We start from the raw sequence: 24,135 nt of genomic DNA on the forward strand, positions 1-24,135 counted from the left end.
AACTAGTGAGGGACAAAAAGTCCACTAGTTGCACTAGTGAAGGTCTTTTTTTTACCTTACTAGTTAACTACTGCGGGCCAAAAAGAGCCACTAGTTAACTAGTAAGGGCCAAAATGTCCACTAGTAACACTAGTCGTTGTCTTTTTGAACTTACTAGTTAACTAGTGAGGCTCAAAATGTTTACTAGTGGTAGTACTAGTGAAAGCTATCAAAGATATGGAATAAATGCTGAAACAGCTTTCCATACGTTTGAGCTCCGTGTGATGGGGAGTTATCTTGACTTTATCAGGATCTTTGATCTCTTTAATGATTGACAGGAGACCAGCGCCATTGAAAGAGGCGGCGGCGGCTGGTTGTCATGGCAACCTGTATACAGCAGCAGCGGCAGGCAGCTGCTTCTGTACTCTTTGGCTGGAGACTTCTGTAGCTTTTAGCTCACGGTTTACAACTATTTAAAGGTTTACTTTGTGTCGTTGTGCTGTATTTTGACACGGCTAACGTTAAATACGTTAACTAAATTGTTGGTATTTAAACCGGACTCTTTTCACAATGCCTAACAATATAGCAGCATCACTGAGAAAGGTAACGTTGAATGACAACTTTGTTCAGCTAGCTAACCATTTAGCTAGCTGGTTGTCATTTGTTTTCACACAGGGGAAACTAGTTAACCGTTTAGCTGTTTTTCATTTGTTTTCCCACAGCCCTCAACTGTTCCGCAGAAGGCACCTGTACCTGTTGAGGGATGGGAGGAGTGGTCTCAAGGGAAAGGACTGATGAAGCCTCCAGATCAACAGGAGGTCCCTGAGGCTGTAAGAGATCTTCATTGCTCAAGTTTAGCAAGACAGCCACCTGGGTTATGTTGAGGGAATTGGCTCAGACTTTGTTGCTGTTGCTTAAAGGGACTATTTGTAAGATTCAGAAATGCTTGTTAACAGCGACACCTGTGGCCGTTAAGCCAACGAAAGTCAGCGTTGGGTTCGCGCTTGCTCGCTCTAAATAGACATGAACGAGCATCACTCAAAACAGTGAGGCGACACACGTCAGCTAAAACCACATTATCACTGTATATTTCACCTGCTTGGCAGTAATGTTAGCTGACCAGACGGAGGTCTCTCCATGAATCACTGCTGATCCTAGTGTTGGCTTTTCCTGCTTCAGCAAAAGCACGTCAGTGCCGGGGCTGAAGCGGGAAAAGAAACGTTATCGCCTCCCGACTGCGCCCGCAGGGAAGACACCGGCACCCGGTCGGAGACGATAACGTTTCTCGCTGCGGAGCCCCGTCACTTCACAAGACACGGAAAACCTCTGTTGGTCTGGAGGAGCTGCAGCAGTTAATTCTGCACAAACGTCCCCTGTACATTCACTAGATATTCTCAGAGCTAAACTAACTCTTCTGCGGTGTGTAGTGAGCGCGCGTTCACGTCTAGAGGTGGAGCGAGACAGCGAGAACGCGCGCTGTGTGAGTGAAGGCAAGAAGGCAGAGGAGCAGTGACTCCGGCCACACGCGAGCGCACATGGGATCCCGACCCGGTACATTTATACGCTTAAAAAGTTACAAACAGTCCCTTTAACTTCTTTCTAAACTTGGGGAAAAAAGTTTGGAAATTTGTGTTTGGTGGATTATTTCTCTGTTGTTACAATGCTAATTGGCATTGTATTTTACATGGTTGGAAAGTATGTTTATTTACCTTAACAATGATGTCCAACTTGTAAGGATAATGCATTTGTGGGATGAGCAGCACAGCTGATTATGTGGGTAGCGCCCAAGAAAAATTTGCCAAAATGTTAAAAAAAAGTGTAAAATAGCCAATATGTCTTGTTTGTTCCTTGTTACTGATAGAGAGTTCAATCATCCAATCCACCAAACAACTCAAAACAAGAGTCAATACCAACAGGAGAATACACTGTTTACCATTGGCAGAGCATTTTGGCGAATTTTTCTTGGGCGCCACCCACATAATCACTTGTGCTGCTCATCCCACAAAAGCATGATCCTTACAAGTTGGACATCATTGTGAAGGTAAATAAACAGGCTTTCCAACGACGTAAAATACAATGCCAATTAGCACTGTAACAACAGAGAAATAATCCACCAAACCGAGTTTATTTCCCAACTAGAATAGTTCATCATCATCTTTTTTAGTCATTATTTTTTGCAATCAATACCTTTGCCAAATTAATCAGTCATGTGTAACCTGTGCTGTTATGCGTGCTCTGCTTCATCTATAATGATATCAATAGGAGCTGAAAGAGGAAATCACAAGGATCCTGACTGCAAACAACCCACACGCCCCCCAAAATATTGTCCGCTACAGCTTCAAGGTAACAAAGTTATATCCAGGCTTATTACTTTACATCACTCACTGTAAGATGTATCACTGCAATACTGAAGCCACTTCATATTGAAGATTATTTCATGAGAAAGGCAGACATTGTTGGTTCTCTCTCAGCTAGTCGCATTTCAAAGATGGCTATTACCAACCAATGTTCCTGTACTTTTTTGTTTAAAAAATTAAAGAGTAACTTTGGTATTTTTCATAATGTACCCTATTTTCACATGTTTTGTGTCTAACTGACTAATAGGGACAACAATTGCTGAAATTGGTCCAGTATTGAGGGATAACGCTGTAGACGGCAGCTGCTCACAGGCTGTATAGTGGTGTTATTGGGGAAAGATGGCACCGTCATTTACGTCCACTAAAAGTGCTTGTTTTTACCATGACAGGCTCTGATTGTTATTATAGGAGTCTGACATTATGGAAAGATTCTCGCTCAAGGAGAAGTCTTGTTTTTAAATCTGGCGAGGTGACATGTTGCAGGACAACAACGGTGGAAGACTGGAATACATCCATGGTGGAAACACAAGTGCCAGCCGGGTAGAATTTGTTGTGTTGGTGTACAGAAAGTGTAGCTTAGTGTTATCGAAAAGATTTTCAATGTCATGGGTGAATATTTAGATGATTTCAACAATGTGGATGAGGTCATTGAATTCTTTGGCTGCCCGTATACGGATATTCAGATTTTACAACGAGACTTCTCCTTGAGCGTGACATGGACACAATAACAAACAGACTGGATCAAGCAAAAGGTAAGGGAAATGTTTTATTTCTCTGTAAGGTCCTTTCCATAATGTTGTCAGACATGTATGATAACAATCTGAGCCTGTCAACGGCAAAAACAAACGCTTTTAGTGAATGTAACGCTACATTGACGCTGCTCACTTTCCCTCGCAGCTCGTTTTGCAGATGCCAGTTACAGCATCAACCTCAACACTGGACTGAAATTGTTGTCTCCCTTAGTAATTTATACACAAAACATTGGGAAATAGGGTGCAGGTTGAAAAATACCGAAGTTATCCTTTATCATAGATTGTCTTCTCACCTAACCTCAATCAAACAAAACTAATAACAGGTTCCTCTGCTCGCTATTCCTCACATCATTGCTTATTGTGTTTCGCAGGAACGTTCCTACAAGCCGACCAGTGTTGTGGATCAGATGACTGTTCATTTTGTGTTGGAGGGCAGCCTCCTGTATGAAGACTCTGATGAGGCTCGTAGACTGAAGGCCAAGGAGGGTCTCCCTGAGGGTAGTTACTGAAACATGCTGCAATAATATTCTGTGTTTACAGATCACTTCCATAACACATGTACACAGTGTTGCATAGTGTGTTTTTATAGCATTTATTATGTTTTCCTCTCTGGTGTAGTGCATAACTGGTGCCACAAGGTGTCACTTTCAACATGTGCCATGAAAAGGAAGACTTGCTCAGAGTTTACACGAAATAAGAGTGATGTGTTCATTTTCTACAAAGTCAAATTATGATTTCATATTTCTAATGTACCCAGAGACTGCAACAGTCGACACAGGAGCAGAACCTGATGAGGAGAAAACAGAATCCCCGGTAAAAATGTTTTGCTGTACTAAAATCAGAGCACTGGTTTGTGTTGGACAGTATATTCCGTTTTGATCGTCATTTCCTCACAAGGTCAATAAGTCAAGAGTATAACTTGACCTACAACACTTTACCCTGTTGGTTTTCCACAGGCAACACCTGTAGTGGATGGAGGGGACGTGGAGGAAGCTGGAGAAGACGAGAGACCAGACAGTGTTGCCTCCAAAACCAACAGGAAGGAGCCAAAAGTTACTAACCAGTTCAACTTCAGTGAGAGGGCTTCTCAGACCCTCAATAACCCACTGAGGGTAGGCGTATTTTATGTCTTATCTCAACACATATCTTTTATATAATAGTTGAGATTTCTAACATTTAAAAAAAGTAAAATTTAAATATTGGTGTTTATGAAAAACATAATATTGATGTGTGCGTAGTTAAATATTCATAGCCTTGTGCCTCAAGAGTTTCAGCAGTCAGTGTTATTTTCCTGTAGGAAAGAAGCTGCCAGACTGCACCTCCTCCACGTAGCAGCTTCTCCGCCACCGCTAATCAGGTACTGGAGTCCCTGACTTGTTTAAAAGAGATGTTTTAGGCCAGACTTGTTTTCACACTGCTGAGCATCAGTGAATATAAGTGCTCACATGGGCAGACTGTAATAACTCCATTCTCTTTGCAGTGGGAGATCTATGATGCATATGTGGAGGAGCTGCAGAAGCAAAAAAGAAATAAAGAGAAGCCGAAAGCTGCAGCATCAAAGAAAGATAATGACAAAAGCAAGAAGAAGACGATGCTGATGGAGACTCAGGTAAATTCAGTGTTCACCAACTGTCCTGCCTAAACTTAACATGTGTCTAATATTTGCATCTTAGCCCAATAAGATCTGATATTAATGTTGTTGCCATATTATACTATACATACACTGACTTACAGTACATTGGTAATGGCTATCAAATCATAGTGTTGTTTCTTCAAAGCCAACATGATCACCCAGGACTTGTGCTAAAGCGCATTTTGTCCATCGCGATCTTGGCTTTTCGGCTGTCACCGTCTTGTTTTTTTGTAACCAGAAATGACACTAAAGGGTGGAGTTAAGTACAACCAAACCCTGAATAAGGCATTTAGGCAACCAAAAAGGTTATAATTAACTGTCATGAACTGAAAACACCCTGTGAAAGGGTTGAAGTTTTAAGACAAAAACGCAGACTCCCAGACCGGACAACGCTGTGGTAGCGACCTGTCAATCACAAGGTAGCCACGCCCTAAAGCATACCTTGCTTTATGGTCTATTTGACTCTAAATGGGACCATAATTTACTAAATGAACATCATGCTGTATTGAAGAAAACTTGAAACTAGCAATTGAGACCATAAACTCATGTTTACAATGTTTACTGAGGTAATAAATCAAGTGAGAAGTAGGCTCATTTTCTCATAGACTTCTATACAATCAGACTTCTTTTTGCAACCAGAGGAGTCGCCCCCTGCTGGCTATTAGAAAGAATGCAAGTTTAAGGCACTTCTGCATTGGCTTCACTTTTCAGACCCGGAGGTTGCCCACTGAAGAATATATAGATCACTTCTAAAATGACATCAAGCACGTTGTTGACATGACTCATTTAGACAGTCAAAGGTCCAGGTGGGAAGGGAATCACAGCATAACTTGTGATACAATAACATCAAGATATTTCACGTTGGCCACAGTAATGATAATATAGACACATATATGATGTTCTTGCAGTGTTTCCTACCAAAATGTTGCCGTGTTTCTGTTATAGAATGATGACATCACCAAAGTGGGAAAGACGTCCAAGATCTTTGAACGAATGGTCAATCAGAATATTTTTGATGACATAGCACAAGGTATGTTCTAGGAAGTGACACAATAATAAACTACAATCCCATTTAATACTCTGGTTGCTACAGATTCTCTTCTCCCTGGCCTCCTTTCTTGCCCTTTCAGATTTCAAATACTTTGAGGATGCTTCTGATGAGTTCAGGGACCAGGAGGGCACCCTTCTCCCTTTGTGGAAGTTTCAATATGACAAATCCAAAAGACTGTCCGTCACTGCCCTCTGCTGGTAGGTTTGCTCATCAACTCTGCTAACAGATCCCTCAGAATGATGTTTGTTATTATTCTTGGCGGGAATATGTAGCTGCAACTGCCACACTTTCTGATGTTTTAAAGATATCATTGATTATATACCTTAATTATCAGTGTTTGTATTTCAATGTTTGCATATCTGTGTATCTATAACTGATTGATGCATCGGTCCTCAACAGGAATAAGAAATATCAGGACCTTTTTGCTGTGGGAATGGGATCATGTAAGTACACAGGATAAAAATGAGGATTCATGAGTGAGCAGTTATGTTAGCATTCCTAAGACTGTTTTAATTTGACCAAATTTAATCAGATTTTTAATTGTTACTTTTTTAATGAACCATACTTGGTATTTGACCTGCCCTTTACCCCCCTCGTCCCGTCCCGTCCCGTCCCGTCCCGTCCCGTCCCGTCCCGTCCCGTCCCGTCTCCTCTATCCCTCTGCCTGCCAGACGACTTCAGTAAGCAGGGGCGCGGCATGCTCGTCTACTACTCATTGAAAAATACTGCCTTCCCAGAGTACATCTACCCCACCGACTTTAGCGTCCTGAGCCTCGACATCCATGAGCAGCATTCCTACCTGGTGGTGGCGGGATTCTACGACGGCTGTGTAGCTGTCTACAACTTGAAGGAGGAGGGATTGGCGCCTGTGTATAAGAGTACAGCTAAGACTGGCAAGCACACAGACCCCGTCTGGCAGGTGAGAGTAGGGGACAAGGTGGAGGTAGAGGCACTATAACTTTGTCTCCATATGTGCATTTACTTGAAAGTTTTACCATTTTGAGGCCTATCCCAAACTAGTTAGTTCATAGTGGAGGTGGACTAAACTCTCTAACACTAAGCATGCCAACCTGCTCTTTTTTCCAAGGCGTTAAATATTGAGGCTTTGTCACGGTCATCTGCGTTTGGTACCGCTGCCCACGGCAACCTTTAGCGGCGGTATGAAACGCACCGGGCGTTCCATTAACTACAATGTATATCCATCTGCGGCAACAGTAAACGCTCTGAGAAAGTGTGATGGGAGTGTAGTGGCGTAGTTTAAAGAGCCAAAGCGACACGCTCGGCGGGTTTCATCCATTAGACCGCTGTTCATGTCCCGTGCTTCACGTTACAAACCCGTTCCCCACGTTCAGTGTAATTTTCACTGTACGAACGTAGTAGTTTTAAGCCCAACCATGTAGTTCTTTCCTAAACTATAGTGGTTTTGTTGCCTAATCCTAAAGGGGCGTGACGCCAAGGGGCGGTAAGTGACGAGTTGGGATGAGAAGGTGTTTAGCAAGCAGTGATCCTGAGTTGTGACACTAATCTAGCAGAGAATTTCATGTACTGGAAAATAAATTAAACGAAAACATATGAACATGAACCTTTTTCACTCACACTAAAACCATCTTCTGTTTTCAGTAGATTTATTCCTTTTTTTATTATTATTCAGGTGCGCTGGCAGAAGGACGACATGGACAACAACCACAATTTCTATTCTGTGTCATCTGATGGCCGAGTTGTGTCCTGGACACTCGTCAAGGTTAGCCGAGGCATTATATGTATTCATTATCTCAGTAACTTATATGTCATTTTCTCTCTTTTTATGTTATTTCACCAAAATGCAAATATAATTAATCTTTCAGGATGCTAATTACATGTTTTTTGTGTGTACTCTGGATAAGTGTGCCTGTGTTTTTGTTTTCATTTGCGTGTGTTTATATCTATAATTTACTTTACAACAGAATGAGCTGGTCTTTACAGACATTATCAGACTGTCAGTAAATGGTGCTGTCTCTGAGGGACCAGAAGGTGCACAGCAGCCCGGCGCCGGTAAGGTCTCCATTTCACGGCATCTTGTGCATGTATATAAGAATGTACGCAATTACAATATGATTTTTTAACTGCTATTACTCATGCAAAGCACTACACTTTAAATATCAGATGATATCAGATCAGATTTGACTCAGTCCGTTACATCAGACCGGTGTCTAACAGTATGTGTCTAATTTAAGTGCTTGATGCCTCTTGTCCACAGCCTGTGGTACATCGTTTGACTTTCATAAACAGATCGACTATCTCTTCCTGGTTGGCACCGAGGAGGGGAAAATACACAAGGTATGTATCTATCTAGTTCTGGCTGGATGACATAGGTCACTTCTAAAATGACATGTTGTTGACGTGACTCATTTAGACAGTCAAATGTCCAGGGGGAATCACAGCGTAACTTGTTATACAATAACATCAAGATACTTCACATTGGCCTTGTGATAGTCTGGCGACCTCTTCAGGGTGTACCCTGCCTTTGCCCAATGTCAGCTGGGATCGTCTCCAGCCTCCCCACGACCCTGAATGGGATAAGTGGTTACAGATAATGGATACATAGTTCACATTGGCCACAGTAACGATGATATAGACAAATCTATGATACATAATACATTACAGGACAATCACCTATAGTAATACATTACAATACAATATGTGTCTAACAAATAAAAACATGACCTTATAAAATGGCAAAATAGTTTTTAAAAAGCATGAATTAATAAGATACTGTATTATTCACTTTAAAGGACCAATCGTACTGAATGGTTTTCATTTAGTGTAATAATTTGTATTATTATATTCATTTTAGATTGATTTGTAAACACACAAGTACCCATGGATCTTAGATTATTTCAGTAGAGATTTGAAACATGCTTGAGATAATCCCATACTGAGACATATCTGTCCCACTTCCAAACTATGTACCACATACACCATGTCTTAATCTTGATAGTGCACTGTTTTAGCAGGTAAAATACATTAAATTAATTTATTTTTCAGTCAATTGAACACAAGTGTCTTTAATTAGCTGTCCTCCTCATCCCCTCTTATTGAATCTTCAGAGTTAATATGTAGCTATTTGGTAGTTTTTTGCAACTGTTATGTTGAGTATAATTTAAAGTTTTAGTTTGTCTTCTGTCCAGTGCCATTAAATTCGCTTCAAAACAGAGCCAGTGTCAAATAATCTGCAATTCCTGATCAATTATGCATCACAACGGGTGTGCCACACAGAGTGCAAATGAATGACCACTGACGGAAGCAGCTAGACAAAACAAGTCTGGAATTTTTTAACATATATCAAGTTGGATGAGCATTCCTATGAAAACCCAGTATTCATGTTAAATGATTATTAGGCCCTGCTATAGGCCTTTCTCACAGCAGACATTTTGACTTGTCATAGTAGGAAAAGCACAGGTGTTACTAACAACACTAACGATGGCTCCGTTGTATTCATGTGTCCCAGTGAGAGTGACAGTGAGCCAGCATGCACGATACCTTGAACCTGAAATCAAAGCAGCTAAATGTAATTCAGCCACCCTTCATTTCATTATATACACCTGTGCTTTTCATACTGTGACATGTCAAAATGTGTTCCGTGAAAAAGGCCTATTGGGCATTGTTACGGCTGTCCTGGCCAACCTCAGCATGCAATTGGCTGCCATGGGAGGGTCGGCAGCTGATCAAGTTCACCTGGGCCTTACAGGCTGTAAAAGGTGGCCCATGGCGTCAACCCATGACTACTACCACCCATCTTACCAGCTCTAATTCCCATCCAGCAGCCTTGTATCCTGAGGACCAATTTAAGGGTGAGATCGGTAAACTGACAGGCGATACTATTCTCTAGCCCTGACCTAATGTACCTTTAAGCTGCTTTTAATGTTTTGACCACAAGGCACTGTGTATACAGTACATATAGAACCAAAACAAAGGTTTTGTGAAGTTATTTGCTTAGTACGACTCTTGAAAAGTCATCAAAAAATTATGCTGATGTTGTGCAGCAAAGCCGTATCCCTAAAATATATTTTCTTTCTATACCACCTGTAAATGAGATCAGTATCATCTTGGGGCTTTTACACTGTCTGCAGTATCTGCCCTGAAAAACGGAAGCTCATTTTGTTTGTGGTACACTAACAGATGTCGTGCTGGGCTTGCACTCCAGAGGGTGCACACAAGCTAGAAAGTTTCCATTGTGTGTGTGTGTGTGTGTGTGTGTGTGCATATGTGCATGTGCACTTGTGTGTGCATGTGGCTCGTTGGGAGCTCCTCAGGCTTGACATTAAGTGTTTAATGAGTCTCCTTAAGCAGAGGCTCTCTCTGTCCACATCAGGCAGCTGGTAGTTTTTGGCTGGCCTCCCACCTTCTCTATGCTTTCCTTCCTCATGTTCTTGTTACCGTCGGCAGAAAGACACTCATAAAAGTCTCATTCTTTAGCAGTTACCGTGCCCTCATTGTATTGATTTAATAATAATCAAAATTGTTAAAACAGCTCACTGACTAATGCACACATCATTGAAATGGGCTGATGTTTATAAAGTTAAACATAGTGCTTGAAGGAAGTCTATCTCACATGATCATAAAGAGAATACAATGTTTGGTACTGTATATGATGAGAGTTTTTTGGGTTTTTTTAAGATTATGTTTTGAGGTTTTATAAAGCCTTTATTAGAGCAGCTGGAGAATGACAGGAGAGAGAGGACTCAGTCTACATGGGGCGCACACTCTACCGGTTGAGCTAGACGTCTCCATATGATGATGATGTGTTAAAGGTGCTAAATTTGATATCCAGAGCATTACTATAGCAGCAAACAACTATTTGCTTTGTAAATATATAGATGTGTTATGTCTACCTGAGCAGAGAATGAAGTCACTCTCCCTCTGTGTTGTAATCCCGCGCATGCTTTTAGTGCATGTTCGTGCATGTGAGCGTGCCCCACTGGCTAGCTCATGGCCGCCGCTCTGAACTGCTCACATATAGCAGTTACAGCTGATAACGTCATCCTGACCGATGTCACGGAAGCATAGCATCCACCCTCCGGTCCCACCTCTGGTAAACACTAGGTGATCTCTTTCAGCATTTTCGCCGTTGTTTGCACTGTTAGCATTGTTAGCACCGTTAGCTGAGAGTTACCAGCTACTTGTCACCATGTTGAGAACTGTTGAGAGGCAATCAAAATGCTCCCAATCCCATATTTAGCACCTTTAAGGTGGCTGCTAGAAATGTAACGCACCCAAGAGCACACACGCATTCAAAATCTGTCCACAGACAGACATACAGTATAGCCACCTGGCAAAGTACTCAAAACTGCTTCTGTGGTAGTTCCCGCTACAGTAGGTGTCTCCGGGACCACATTTTGCCATGATGACACACGCACAGACTAACAAGGTGAAAACAATACCAGCCTACACGCTGACGCGGCTGGTAACAAGACACTCATTAGTGTCTATTCACATCATGTCTTGTTGTGTTGTCCGAAAACCACTTTCGCAGTTTCTTCTCATATCAGACAAGAATTATCCTTGAATTCCTGACTAAGACAGTCTGAAATCCCTGATTATCTTACTCACTGGACTTAATTGTGAATTGTTAATTTGAAGCATTTTTGATTGCATATCGGTGGTTTTGTGCTTTGCAACACTATGAGGTCACAAGTGAAGCAGCAGACTGATTTGTCTGATGGTTGTGGCTTAGATAGATGCTGTCTGTATAGGGACACACACCTTGGCTGCACTCCTGTGAAATCACTTAATTTACCTAACCCTCCTTGCAGACATATGGGCAGACACACACCCAGTATGTGTGGTGAAATATGTTCTGTCTGTCACCTCAAGGTTCAGCAGCGCAGACACCCCAGGAGAGGACAATTAAAGAATCGCTCAGCGAGCTGCAGGACAACAATCAAACTGTCAGTGCTCGGAAGTGCAACAGCTGTCCCCACAAGCTGTCTAGCAGTTTTATCCTGGGTTGTCCAGTTAATGTGTCCCTGCAATCTAACTCTGCTGCTGTTTCGGTGCCCATTCTGTCAATTGCAAACAAATTGTGGAAATTTATAGAGCAATTCAACATTGAACCGCAAAGGATTACATTACTCTCTTTGGGTTAAACCTGTCAAATATGTTAGATTCTAGCCTCTCTCCAATCAATAATGTCACAGCATGACCTTTATATCAGCTGTCAGTGAAAAATTACATGTGCCTAGATACATAAAGCGTTCTCAAAATATATTTTATTCAAGTTCTCCTCAGACTTCCATAAAAACAAAATTAGTTTACAAATTCAACCCAACTCATGTCCTTATCTTTTTTTATATTCAATCTGTTTATTCGTCATGAAGACTACTACTCAGCTTGTGAAAATAGTTGTCTTTTGTAGCACTGTAGGGACCTTTGTAAAGTCAGAGTGATGTCTATAATTAGGCCTTGTTTTTCTCTGATTTCTGCAAAACATGTTTACTAACTATACTATATAAACCCCAACAACAATAACAGTTTGGATCAAAGTCAAGATTTGATTTAAGCTGAGCAGGAACGGTGTTACCAATAATTTAATACTGGACTGGCGAGCTGTCACGTAGTATTTTACAAAGCAAATTGGAGCAACTCAAAAAGTAACAAAGCTCAGAAATATGAAAATAATTGCTGTATACGTGGAAAATTATGCAAATTCAAAAAAGGAATTACAGGAATGCACTACTGTTTTTGTTTTCGTTTTGTCATGTTTTTCTTGTGTAGCATAAATGGACTACAACTGAATTTTGGTTTGCAACCCTGTGTTGCAGAATGACAATAAATGATCCTTGAATCCTTTTATTACCCTTTAATTTATAGCATGGTAAAGGCACATAGTTCCAAGTCCAATACAATAAGTTGTTCTTGACCGTTTTTAGAAATTTCAACAATCCTCCAGTGCAGTGGTTACAGTAGCAGGTGACACCAGCTGATAATGAAATGGTTCTGTCACTGAACACTGTGTTAAATAGTAAAAATATTAAGAGGATTCTTGACAAATCAAGACTTTGCCTTTGTTCCCCAGTGCTCCAAGACTTACTCGAGCCAGTTCCTGGAGACCTACAATGCCCACAGCATGGCAGTGGATGCTGTGAGGTGGAACCACTTCCACCCGAAGGTTTTCATCTCTTGCAGTTCAGACTGGACCGTCAAGATCTGGGACCATACCATCAAGTAAGACGACTGATAAAACAGCTACTGTAGATATGACATCACTCTACACACTGTATATTGTATCACAGCTTAAAGAAGTATTCTGTTTTGTCTTTATGTTATCTAGTTTTTAGTAGAAGCTTTTACAGTGTTCCTTTATCATCAAATGTAATTTCCATTCCTGTGTAGTTTTCCAGTTCTACATTATTATCATTTCATATAGTATCTCAAGAAGTACAAGCACCATGTCCATACCAAGGAAGTGCTGGTACATGTCGGGAAAAAAATCATTTTTGTGTAATAACACTCGCCCACCATCGCAGCAACTAGGGTGCTGCACCAGTGACTCCTATAGAGGAGGGTGACAAATACTCAGTTTCACAGTCTCTCTGTGAAACTCTTCAATGTCGGGTGAAAAGAAGGAGCTTATGACTCCATATGTGTTGGACTTGACACATGGCCTGCTGTAAGCCGACAGATTTAAGCAGTGACAAGAACTACAGAGCATGAGAATTGGCCGTGTCAAATTGAGAGAAAAGGGAAAAGAAATCTAAGAGAAAAACAAAGGAAAAATTGTCAATTGGCTATTTTCAATTTCAGGATTTCCCAGTAACTACGGCTTTTATTGTTATTTCAGTTTAATTAACTGTTTATTAAAGTATAATTTATATTTTAGTTTCAGCATTATTCAAGTAAAAGTACCTGGCTGGAAGAAGATGGAAGAGAAATTAAATGCCGTGGTTAGTTATAGAATAGCAACAGCAATTTTAAAGTGTATTTATATTTTCATGGTTAGCAACATTACTAATGCTATGCTTTCAAATGTCGATGTACACTCACTGACAAGATAATCACCGTTCCTATAATTCCTCCATAATATTACAGTATATTAGTCTTTATTACCTTCTTGTACTCGTGGCATAATTTTCCTTGCTTATCTGACTAACCCACAGTGCCTCCCACTTCTTGTCAGCACAGGCAGCTTGACTGAATAATGATAGTAATCATCCTCCCATTATGAGAGACAGGGTTTTCAAGAATGATCCATAACACCCCATAGACGTATTGTTTCCAGGAGAGGGGCTGACTGGATCAAACAAATTTTCACAAACTTTGCCACACTGTTCAGAAGGGTGTGAAGGCTTTACGCTGAAAATTTCTACTTTTGTTTGACGTCTGAGGCTAAAATATATCCTGTAAAACTGTCACATGGCAGTCCTTAATGAGCTGAAGCAGTGAGAGAGGAGACAAGCAGCCCACATAAAAGTTTAGCTTGATATATTCTCCTGAGCCAAGAGATAAACTTGGACATAATTTATGACTCCTAATCGCTCAGACTCCTAATTGCTTGGGTTTACAGTATGTGCATTCTGCTCTTGAGAGACTCTGAGCCAGATTTATTAGCCTTTTGCACCTAATTTCAGACGTATTCTACACCTACCAGAGTGCATGCTATTTATCAAACAGGCAGAGCAGCACGGAAGCACAGTCTGTTGGTCATCTGGGGCGCATCTTCCACAAAATCAATAAAGGAGTGGCAAATAATAGAAAGTGTTAAGTGTAGTTGATTGTGCATTCTGGTTTGTTTACTAAGGTTCATACAATCTGTGAGGGTCTTTTTTGCACAGAAAATATTCCACTCTTTTCCAAATGTGTGAATATTTGTAAGTATACTGCATTTAAAGGGTCAGTGTGCATCATTTCAGGGGATTAGCAGAAATGGAATATAATATTCATAACATGTTTTCATTAGTGTATAATCACCTGAAACTAGGAATTGTTGTGTTTTAGTTCATTTAGAATTAGCTGTTTATATCTACATAAGGAGTGGGTCCTCTTCACAGAGTCCCCCATGTTTCTACCATAGACTGTATATAGACATTTTGGCCGTCGCCATCTTGATTTTTGGCCGCCGTCATCTGGAGCTAAGCACAACCGAATGCTGAATAAGACATTTTCAGACGACCAAAAAGATTATAATTAACTTTCATTAACAGAAAACCCACTGTGAAAGGGTTAAAGTTGTAAGATAATAACATGGACAACTCCCAGACCGGACGATGCCGTGGTAGCGATCTGTCAATCACAAGGTCGCCACGCCCTAAAGCATACCCTGCTTTATGGTCTATTTGACTCTAAATGGGACCATAACTTACTAAATGAACATCATGCTGTATTGAACAAGACTTTAAACTCACATTTGGGACCATAAACTCATGTTTACAATGTTTACTGAGGTAATAAATCAAGTGAGTAGTAGGGTCATTTTCTCATAGACTTCTATACAATCAGACTTCCTTTTGCAACCAGAGGAGTCGCCCCCTGCTGGCTGTTAGAAAGAATGCAAGTTTAAGGCACGTCCGAAATGGCTTCACTTTTCAGACCCGGCAGTAGCCCACTGGTAACTACAGCAGCCCAGAACGGAGCGTTTGGACTCTGAGTGCACCTCAAAAAAGTATATATTTGAACTATAATGAAATAGTCCCAAAACAATAAATAACATATAAATGAATGTCATTTCAAACAAAAAGGGGCCCTAGAGTTTGGGCTGTGTGTGTGTGGCCGTATTTGACATTCACAGAGCTGCTGAAGCACTATTTTGAATGCATTCTCGAGAGCACATTTCAACATTTTGATTTATTTTCCTGAGCTTGCTGATGGTAGACATATTCTACCACTGAATAGGGCCCTTTGAGCTCTGCTTCCCTGGCAGAATGTGCCTAGAAGGCCATCTCAGGTGTTGGATGTGTAATTAGTTTCTGCCTTACTAAATCAAACACCAATTACCTAACAGACTGCTTGTGTGAAATTGCTTTCACGTACGCATGTAAGTCTGTCCTTCTGTGTTACCTACTGAACTGGAAAGTTTTGCTTACTCTGTCTGTCTCGCTCACACACACTCTCCCTCTGTGATATTTGAAGAAGACTTGTATGTGCTTGTTTTCTTAGAAATATTGCAAAGTCTCATCCAGTGGTGTCTCCGGGACACTCATTTTCTCTGCCAGGCTGTGATGAGGCATCAGTCTCCAGACCATAGACTGTATATATAGATGGACGACGCGTCTCCACTTGCCCCCACTGTACAAAAGTGAGGCCAAAATAACCCGCATAAGGGATCTGCCTTCTTGAGATTTTTACGTCATTTGGAGCCAGAGTCTGCGCAGTAATGACGGTTATGGAAAATTAAAGTTACATCTCTTCTCTCGTACTATTCCCGGCTCCACGACTACTTCACTCAGAGCAGCTGTCAATCACAGCAGTCAATCATGACGTCTCACCCCCTTTTTATAGCATCAAATAACTAATTAAAACCAAACTTATCAGAAAAATTAACTCTTGAACATACATCAACATGATAAGAAATGCCTAAAATGACAGAAGCCATCTTTGGGAAAAATGTATTTGATGTGTGCTTTGACTTTTTACTTCCATGTCCCATCCACCAACATGGAGGTGGGTGATATTTATGACCTATACTGCAGCCAGCCACCAGGGGGCGATCGAGATGTTTTGGCTTCACTTTTGGGGAGCTGTCATGTTGTCCATCTTTATATACAGTTTATGGTTCAGACAGATTATAACTGGTTACCATGGATGACTGTCTAAAGAGAGTTGTCAAACCACTGGAAACTTCAGAGCTTCAGAAATCACAGATGTACAGTATCATTGCCTTGACCATAGAAATTAAGTGTACTTTTTATATCTCTAATGCAGAATCAGATAGAGCAAAACGTCTGATGATCTTTCTCTGACTTTATTGAAAACAGCAACTTAAGATGATGAGTAGCTGTTCTTGTTCATCCTGGGTGACATTGGATTTCAGAGGCACAGATCATTTCATGCAATATAATGAAAAGTTACAGATTTCCTGTCTGACGGTGGATGTCTGTGTGTTTTTCAGCACTCCAATGTTCACCTTTGATCTGAATGCAGCTGTTGGCGATGTTGCCTGGTCTCCATTCTCCTCCACTGTATTCGCTGCTGTCACAACAGACGGAACAGTAAGTGTTACGTCTAAACTTACATTTTGCAGCCCACAGCTTGACTTACATTTTTTTTTTTTTGCCTGCTTTGGCCTTCAGAATGCTCTGGTACAAGCTACAGTGCATGATTTATGCTTAGTTTATTAAGAATTTCCCATTATTGATTGTGCATTCAAGTGTTTTACATTTATATTTGAAGAAAGCAGATTTTGCACTGTTTACATGCAATGCAGAATTACTGTTAAACATGTTTCTTTCCTTTAGCTAGGATTAGAAGAAGGGACACATTACTAAAAAATCTGTAACAATATATTAAATCAAAAATATAATAACATATGAGATATTTTCATGGCCCCAGGTGATATACTGTAGTCTCAGACCTATATATATATGAGGGCCTATAGGATGCTTTGTCTGATAATCACCACCACACATCTGCTGTGTAGATAACATGAGCTTGACACTTACCTGACACAACATGTCAAACCACAAACAGCTGCCCCAGCTACCACCTGCCACCCACTTCATAATTCCCCTAATAATATATTTATAGTCTCAGCTGACTAAACCCTTACTATATTCATAGGCTAAGCCTCAGATTAATGCAGAATGGCCTCAGGCAATTGAGTTTGTTCAAACACGGTTTCTTGTGACAAAGGCGGCTTCCTGCCCTGCCAGCGGTTATTGATTCCGGCCAAAAGTAATTTCAGTGGATGCCGCGTTGCTTATCTTCACATATTTTCTTAGCATGGCTGCAAGCTGTCCCCATCTGTTTGTCTTCGCACCAGTCTGAACCATGCTATAAAAGTCCACAGTGTTGTGTCTGACACATTTCCTGTCCAGTGTGCCAAGTGAAGTCGGGTGAGGGTGACAAAGAGGAAATGAAAACTGAGCAATTTGAGACGCACCTTATGTGATAGCGTGTGCATGTGTGTCCCATCCTCTCAAATGCCAGAATTCAGTCACCATAGGCACAACACATACAGAGGTACACCCACAATTATGCAAATTATTTCACAACCAAACATCAGTCTTGATGAGATATAGGAGAGAGGAAACAAATTCACAATAATAAATCTAATGTCCCTTTTATAGTATCGAAGTTGCACATAAATAACTAGCAATGTGTACAGCTGGTTTTTAAACCCAGAATAAAACCTGCAGTTTGTTTAATTGTAAACATCATCTGCAGAAAGAAAAATCTAATTAAATGACTTTGCTAGAAAGCATACTAAATCTCAGTCCTGCAATTTGTTCTCTGAAACTGGATCAAAAGCAGTTTTCAGCAGCTATTAAAAAAACTCATTAAAAGCTCATCAGTAGGCATACATTTTACAAGCACAATATCCCCTCCTTTCTAAGCAGCAAGAAGGACAGGGATATTAAATTGGATTCGATCAAGGTCAGTGTGCCTGGTGTGCTTTACTCAAAACTGATCATTTCGGTCTGATTTTAAAGATGCGCTTGGGTGAAAATAGCTTAGACTTTGTTGACGTGAGCTTGTGATTATATATAGGTATTGGGGGTTTGTGCAGAATTCCCTGGATCCACTAAATAACTGTTGCACATTCAGTCCAAGGCAAGGCTAAACTCGCCATTTGGTCGCTGTCACATTTTGAAGAATGTCAGAATATTGTCAGAATTCCCACATTGACTGGTGCGTTCGCAGTGCACGATGTTAGCCGGCATAATCTTCCCCAGGACAGCAGATTCTTTGCAGTACATTTTGTCGTTTTCTGTGACAAGTGTCTTGTAGAGCTTGAGTGACTCAGCATGCGCTGTGAGCCCCTTGACATGTATTTTCTGTTGATGAAAACCTGGCCTGCTGCTGCCACACTGCAAAATGTCAGAGACACAATGGCGTACGTGTTTGTGTGTGTGTGTGTGTGCGTACGTGCTCGTGTACATGTGTTCATAAGGATAATGACTTGCCTGGCAAGCTGAGGCGTAAGAATGACACTGAGTTGTGCAGTGCAAACAAATATCTCTTCGTTCTCTCTGTCCTTGGCTTGCCTCTCCATCTGAGCTGACTGTTGAGGAAATAAAGTGTCAGGATGAAATAATGAGAGGTCCAGGCTTATCCTCCAGTGATTAGTCTCCAAATCCATATTTGCTCTCTGTGCAGCTCCTCTTAACCTTCTGCACATGGACCGTGTCATATTGCAGTTAGTATACCTGCATCAGCTCATGTTAGATTCTTAGATCTGATACTTCAACATCAGCCTAAAGCAATAAAAACTGCCTAAATAATTTGATTTAATATATTAAAATTACGGCTGTCAATCTATTAAAATATTCCATATTTATGTATGTCCATAGTTAAAGCTTCAGTAGGCAGACATTTTTTGGCATCATTGGGCAAAAATTCCATAATAACCTTTCAGCATATTGTAATTCAAGTGTTCTGAGAGAAAACTAGACTTCTGCACCTCCTCATGGCTCTGTTTTTAGGCTTTAAAAAATCTAGCCCGTGACGGGAGACTTTGACCAATCACAGGTCATTTCAGAGAGAGAGCGTTCCTATTGGCTGTGCTCTGGCTAATGTGCGGTGCTTGGTATTTTTTCAACAGATCTCAACATGGCTGCCAGGTCACAAACATTCTCATTTTACAGCTAAACAGTACACTACAAGATGATTCTGAAAACATTTGAGGGGAGAAATAGGCATTACAGTAACAGAATATTGATTCATATTTGATCAGCGCTGCCTAGTTTGACCGTTTGGTCGGAGTTCGCGAGTGATTGACAGCTGCTCAGAGACAGCAGCTGGACGGCAGACTCCAGATTAGCTCTGACTGGTTGTTTTCCTCCGGTCTGTGAAATCTTGCAGATGCCATTAGGGACACAGAGGCACATGATTTTTTTCAGATTACCTGTCTCATGCACTACTGTCAGGATATAGTGACCGTTTTATTAAAAATAACTTTTTAAGATCATATTTCATCCATTTCAAACCACTGCAGCTTTAATTGTGATTAATCGCAAATTAATCACCCATTTTGTATCTGTTCAAAATGTACCCTAAAGGGAGATTTATCAAGTATTTAATACTCTTATCAAAAATAGGAGTGGGAAAATATGCTGCTTTATGCAAATATATTTATATATTTATTATTGGAAATCAATTAACAACACAAAACAATGACATATTGTCCAGAAAACCTCACAGGTACTGCATTACCATTAGCATAAATAATATGCTCAAATCATAACATGGCAAACTGCAGCCCAACAGGCAACAACAGCTGTCAGTGTGTCAGTGTGCTGACTTGACTATGACTTTCCCCAAAACTGCATGTGATTATCATAAAGTGGGCATGTCTGTAAAGGGGAGACTCGTGGGTACCCACTGAACCCATTTCATTCACATATCTTGAGGTCAGAGGTCAAGGGACCCCTTTGAAAATGGCCATGACAGTCAAAATTGAGCACAAGTTTGGAGTGTTATTTAGCGACAACCTTCACGACAAGCTAGTATGACATGGTTGGCACCAATGGATTCCTTAGTTTTTCTAGCTTCATATGATCACAGTATCTTCACTACAGCTTTAAAATTGAGCCTGCTACAACCTCCGAAAGATCGATTGCATTAATTAATGTGTTAAAGAAATTAGTGGAGTTAAAACAAATTTGCGTTAACTTTGACAGCCCCAATTAAAATCAATTAGAATGCAATATGTAATACAATATACGTTTGATGAATTATAGGCAATCATTTCAACACAGTAAAATGTATCTCTGCCCCAAGTTCTTGTGTGAATTACAAATGTAGTCTGTGTGTTCTGCAGTCAGTCATGACTAATGTTACATTAGTGCTCATATATCAAAAGCAAAAACACTGCAGATAATGGCTGTAGTGATGGAGGTTACAGAGAGTCATACCCTGGCAGAATATGATGATTGGTTGTAAGTGATGACTGCGATGCTTTGTGTGGCGCTGGTTCACATAGACGGTATGAACCCTAGCAGCCCGGGCACAGTCATCTTTCTGGTGAAAGGAGTGGGCTGTGGAGAGGCAGTGGGCTCATTTGTTGCCGACAGATTGTCTAAATGCACTTATAGGCTGAAAGAAGAATATCTGGGATCTGGTCCTTCTGGTTAGCGATGCTTATGATTTTGTATTGGGGCTGCCAGCACAGACAAAACACACATACATCCAGACAGAAGTGCACAGTCATTGAGTTACTGGGAACAACCTTCCTTGCACCAGATGGTCAGGCTGCATCCCCGCAGAGGCTCCACCAGTCTCCTTCTGACATAAAAGACAACACAAATACAAGATATGAAAGGGCAAAATCTGTAGCAACAGATGTAGCCTTTACTTACTCTGGAGGCAGACTCTCCAGACACACTGTACACCCTCCAGCCTAATTATGGTGATCAATAAGATGGGTCAGTTTTTACCGGATTTCTATTTAGACCTTCAGTCAGTGTTAGTGGTAATGCCAAACTCCTGAAATGTCCGTTTAGAGGGTCAGAAATAAAAAAGATTCATCAATAACACATTCATTCTTTTGATCACTCATCTTTTTCAGGTTCATGTGTTTGACCTCAGCATCAACAAATATGAGGCCATCTGCCATCAGTCAGTGGTGGCCAAAAAGAAGACCAAGCTGACTCACATTGAGTTTAATCCCATCTATCCTATCATCATCGTGGGCGATGACCGAGGCTATGTCAGCAGCCTCAAACTCTCCCCTAACCTCCGCAAGAAACCCAAGGTAAGAATCGTATCGAGTTGCCAGAGAGGGACATTCAATCACATTACAATCGTTATTTACTAAAAAGCTATGCCTATTTTAAGCCTGCCTAAAAGTGGTAAGAAAATAAACCCGTCTTTCCAAATGCAGCTGCTTTACCATCCCACGTTTCTTCTCTTGCTGCTTTGTCTATATAACGAGGCTCCATTGGCACGTACGAATGGAGCTTGTCCACATTAGAAATTTGATACCAAATCTTCTGCCACTTTCAGCACTATGGAGGAATGTGTTCTGCATTACCATTGAACTTGAATGGCCTATTGTGTTGTGGCCGATTGAATGGGTGTTATTAGCGGTTATCAGCCTCATAGATATGGTTTAGAAGGGGCCTGCTACACTTACTTGTAGGTTCAGAAGGTCATTATCATATATTCACATGGTTGATCATGGAGACCGCTGTTCGTGTCCCACGTGAGACCAAAAGTCAATGGTAACTTATTTTACCATAGTTTTGTTTTGTAATTTACATAATACTTATTTTAACCCAAACCACTGTCTTTTTCTAAACCTAACCAAGTAGTTTTGTTGCCTAAACCTAAGGTTGTTTTGTTTGAATTGGCCACGTTAATTTTCACTTTCACAACCATACACTAATATATAAGAAGTGAATGGAGTCACCCATTTGTTTGTGGACTGCCGTTTTGAAGCCTAGATTTCGGCATTTTGTCCGTCGCGATCTTGATTTCTGGCCGTCGCCATCTCGGCTTTTGGCCTGAACACTGAATAAGACATTTTTAGGCAATCAAAAATGATATAATTAACTTTAATGAACTGAAAACACACTGTGAAAGGGTTAAAGTTCTATGCAACCTGTCAATCACAAGGTAGCCACGCCCTAAAGCATAACCTGCTATATGGTCTATTTGACTCTAAATGGGATCATAATTTACTAAATCAACATCACGCTGTATTGAAGAAGACTTGAATTTAGTAATTGAGACCATAAACTCATGTTGACACGAGGTAATAAAGTGAGAAGTAAGGTCATTTTCTCATAGACTTCTATACAATCAGACTTCTTTTTGCAACCAGAGGAATCGCCCCCTGCTGGCTGTTAGAAAGAATGCAAGTTTAAGGTAATTCCACATTGGCTTCACTTTTCAGACCCAGAGTTGCCCACTGTTCACAACGTGAGGTGCAGATTGGTCTGTCTGAAGCATTAGAATGATAGTGATAACCGCTGATACCGTCCATTCAATTGGCTGATAACATTCGAAATGGGTGGTTCTTTCACCTTACATATCATCTTATCTGTAAATGATCTGAATACATGTCTGCCCTTTTGCATTATTTATCACTGCCACCTGTTCCACATCAACGAAAGCAGATCAGATGATTCATTCTTCACAGAGTCCTGACCTCGAGCTAATTTCCCCAAATAACAATAGAATGAAGGCCACCGTTCTCCCCCCTCCTCAGCAGCTCATTATCAGCATCACTAATCGCCTGTATTTTTTCTTCCTTGCTCATTTAGGCCAGTTAACAATTAGGCACAGAGAAGTCGAGTGTTCGTTGTAATTGAATAAGCTTGTTAGAAAAGATCACTAGAAGGAGAAGTAGAACGTAAATGGAAATTTTACTGAAAATCAATGTGATTACTGGTGGCCCAGTGGTTTAAAAGGCCGATCACATAACCGTGCAAGGGTACCCATCGTCGTATCTTTTTCACAAGTCTGTCTCCCCATATTGTCACTCATTCTGCCAAACTGGCAATTAATACCAAGACAAAATGGGGGAAATATAAAAGAAAAAAATGCTAAAATAAATTTTGTATTCAAAGCAAGTTGTTGCTATACAGTAAAACAAAATTCCACTTTACTCCATTCACAATTGATGAGTCACTGAAGGCTCTGTTGCCACTCATGACAACGGTTAATGAGCTGTGGAGTAATCACAGCGGTCCTACTAAACACAGGAGGAAACCAAATGGCACCCTGAGTCACAACACTTTAATCAGGGCTCATTTAGAGTCAGCTCAGCAGCCTCTCCACTTTTCTTTTGTGTCGGTCACATGGAGCATATAAACTAGAAGAAATTCTAATGAGTAGAGTAATACGCATTTATTTTCACAACACATTTTTGTGCATAATGCATAGCATTGCCGGGCCTGGGTGCAACACACATAAACGGTTCTCATTCAACCACTCACAGCATAACAGCACATACACACACACATCCAGTGGTACCTCATTAGCGACCTCAGACTGTAGCCCTAAAGCGTACAATTGGGGAATAATTGCACAGTTCAGCACCACTGACAGTGGTCAGAGCATTTTGGAACGCAGTGTGGCAAATAAGCATCAGGCACAAACACCCACCGCAAATATTGTCAGTTATATGTCTTATACAACTGGCACAGCAGTCCACTAACACTCACACAATGGGCATGGTGGCCCATTAATATACCCAAAACATTGGCACAGTGGCCTGGCAATCCA

At 40.8% G+C, this 24,135-nt stretch overlaps 1 protein-coding gene across 1 annotated transcript in view; it reads left to right on the forward strand.

The window, feature by feature from the left end:
• The first annotated feature begins 355 nt into the window (after window positions 1–355).
• Window positions 356–24,135, forward strand: part of dnai1.2 (dynein, axonemal, intermediate chain 1, paralog 2) — a 29,012-nt gene continuing 5,232 nt past the window's right edge. Inside the window, exons 1-18 of the mRNA XM_074628928.1 lie at window positions 356–582; window positions 702–809; window positions 2,242–2,322; window positions 3,460–3,586; window positions 3,846–3,901; window positions 4,045–4,200; window positions 4,386–4,445; window positions 4,569–4,697; window positions 5,667–5,751; window positions 5,852–5,969; window positions 6,172–6,215; window positions 6,444–6,691; window positions 7,424–7,513; window positions 7,716–7,803; window positions 8,009–8,088; window positions 12,827–12,975; window positions 16,856–16,955; window positions 21,473–21,658. Coding sequence (XP_074485029.1) covers window positions 550–582; window positions 702–809; window positions 2,242–2,322; window positions 3,460–3,586; window positions 3,846–3,901; window positions 4,045–4,200; window positions 4,386–4,445; window positions 4,569–4,697; window positions 5,667–5,751; window positions 5,852–5,969; window positions 6,172–6,215; window positions 6,444–6,691; window positions 7,424–7,513; window positions 7,716–7,803; window positions 8,009–8,088; window positions 12,827–12,975; window positions 16,856–16,955; window positions 21,473–21,658 — 1,938 coding nt within the window. The 5' untranslated portion in view covers window positions 356–549. The remainder of the gene's footprint in view (window positions 583–701; window positions 810–2,241; window positions 2,323–3,459; window positions 3,587–3,845; window positions 3,902–4,044; window positions 4,201–4,385; window positions 4,446–4,568; window positions 4,698–5,666; window positions 5,752–5,851; window positions 5,970–6,171; window positions 6,216–6,443; window positions 6,692–7,423; window positions 7,514–7,715; window positions 7,804–8,008; window positions 8,089–12,826; window positions 12,976–16,855; window positions 16,956–21,472; window positions 21,659–24,135) is intronic.

The sequence above is a fragment of the Sebastes fasciatus genome, chromosome 1 (genome assembly GCF_043250625.1).
Source record: "Sebastes fasciatus isolate fSebFas1 chromosome 1, fSebFas1.pri, whole genome shotgun sequence".
Lineage (NCBI taxonomy): Eukaryota > Metazoa > Chordata > Actinopteri > Perciformes > Sebastidae > Sebastes > Sebastes fasciatus.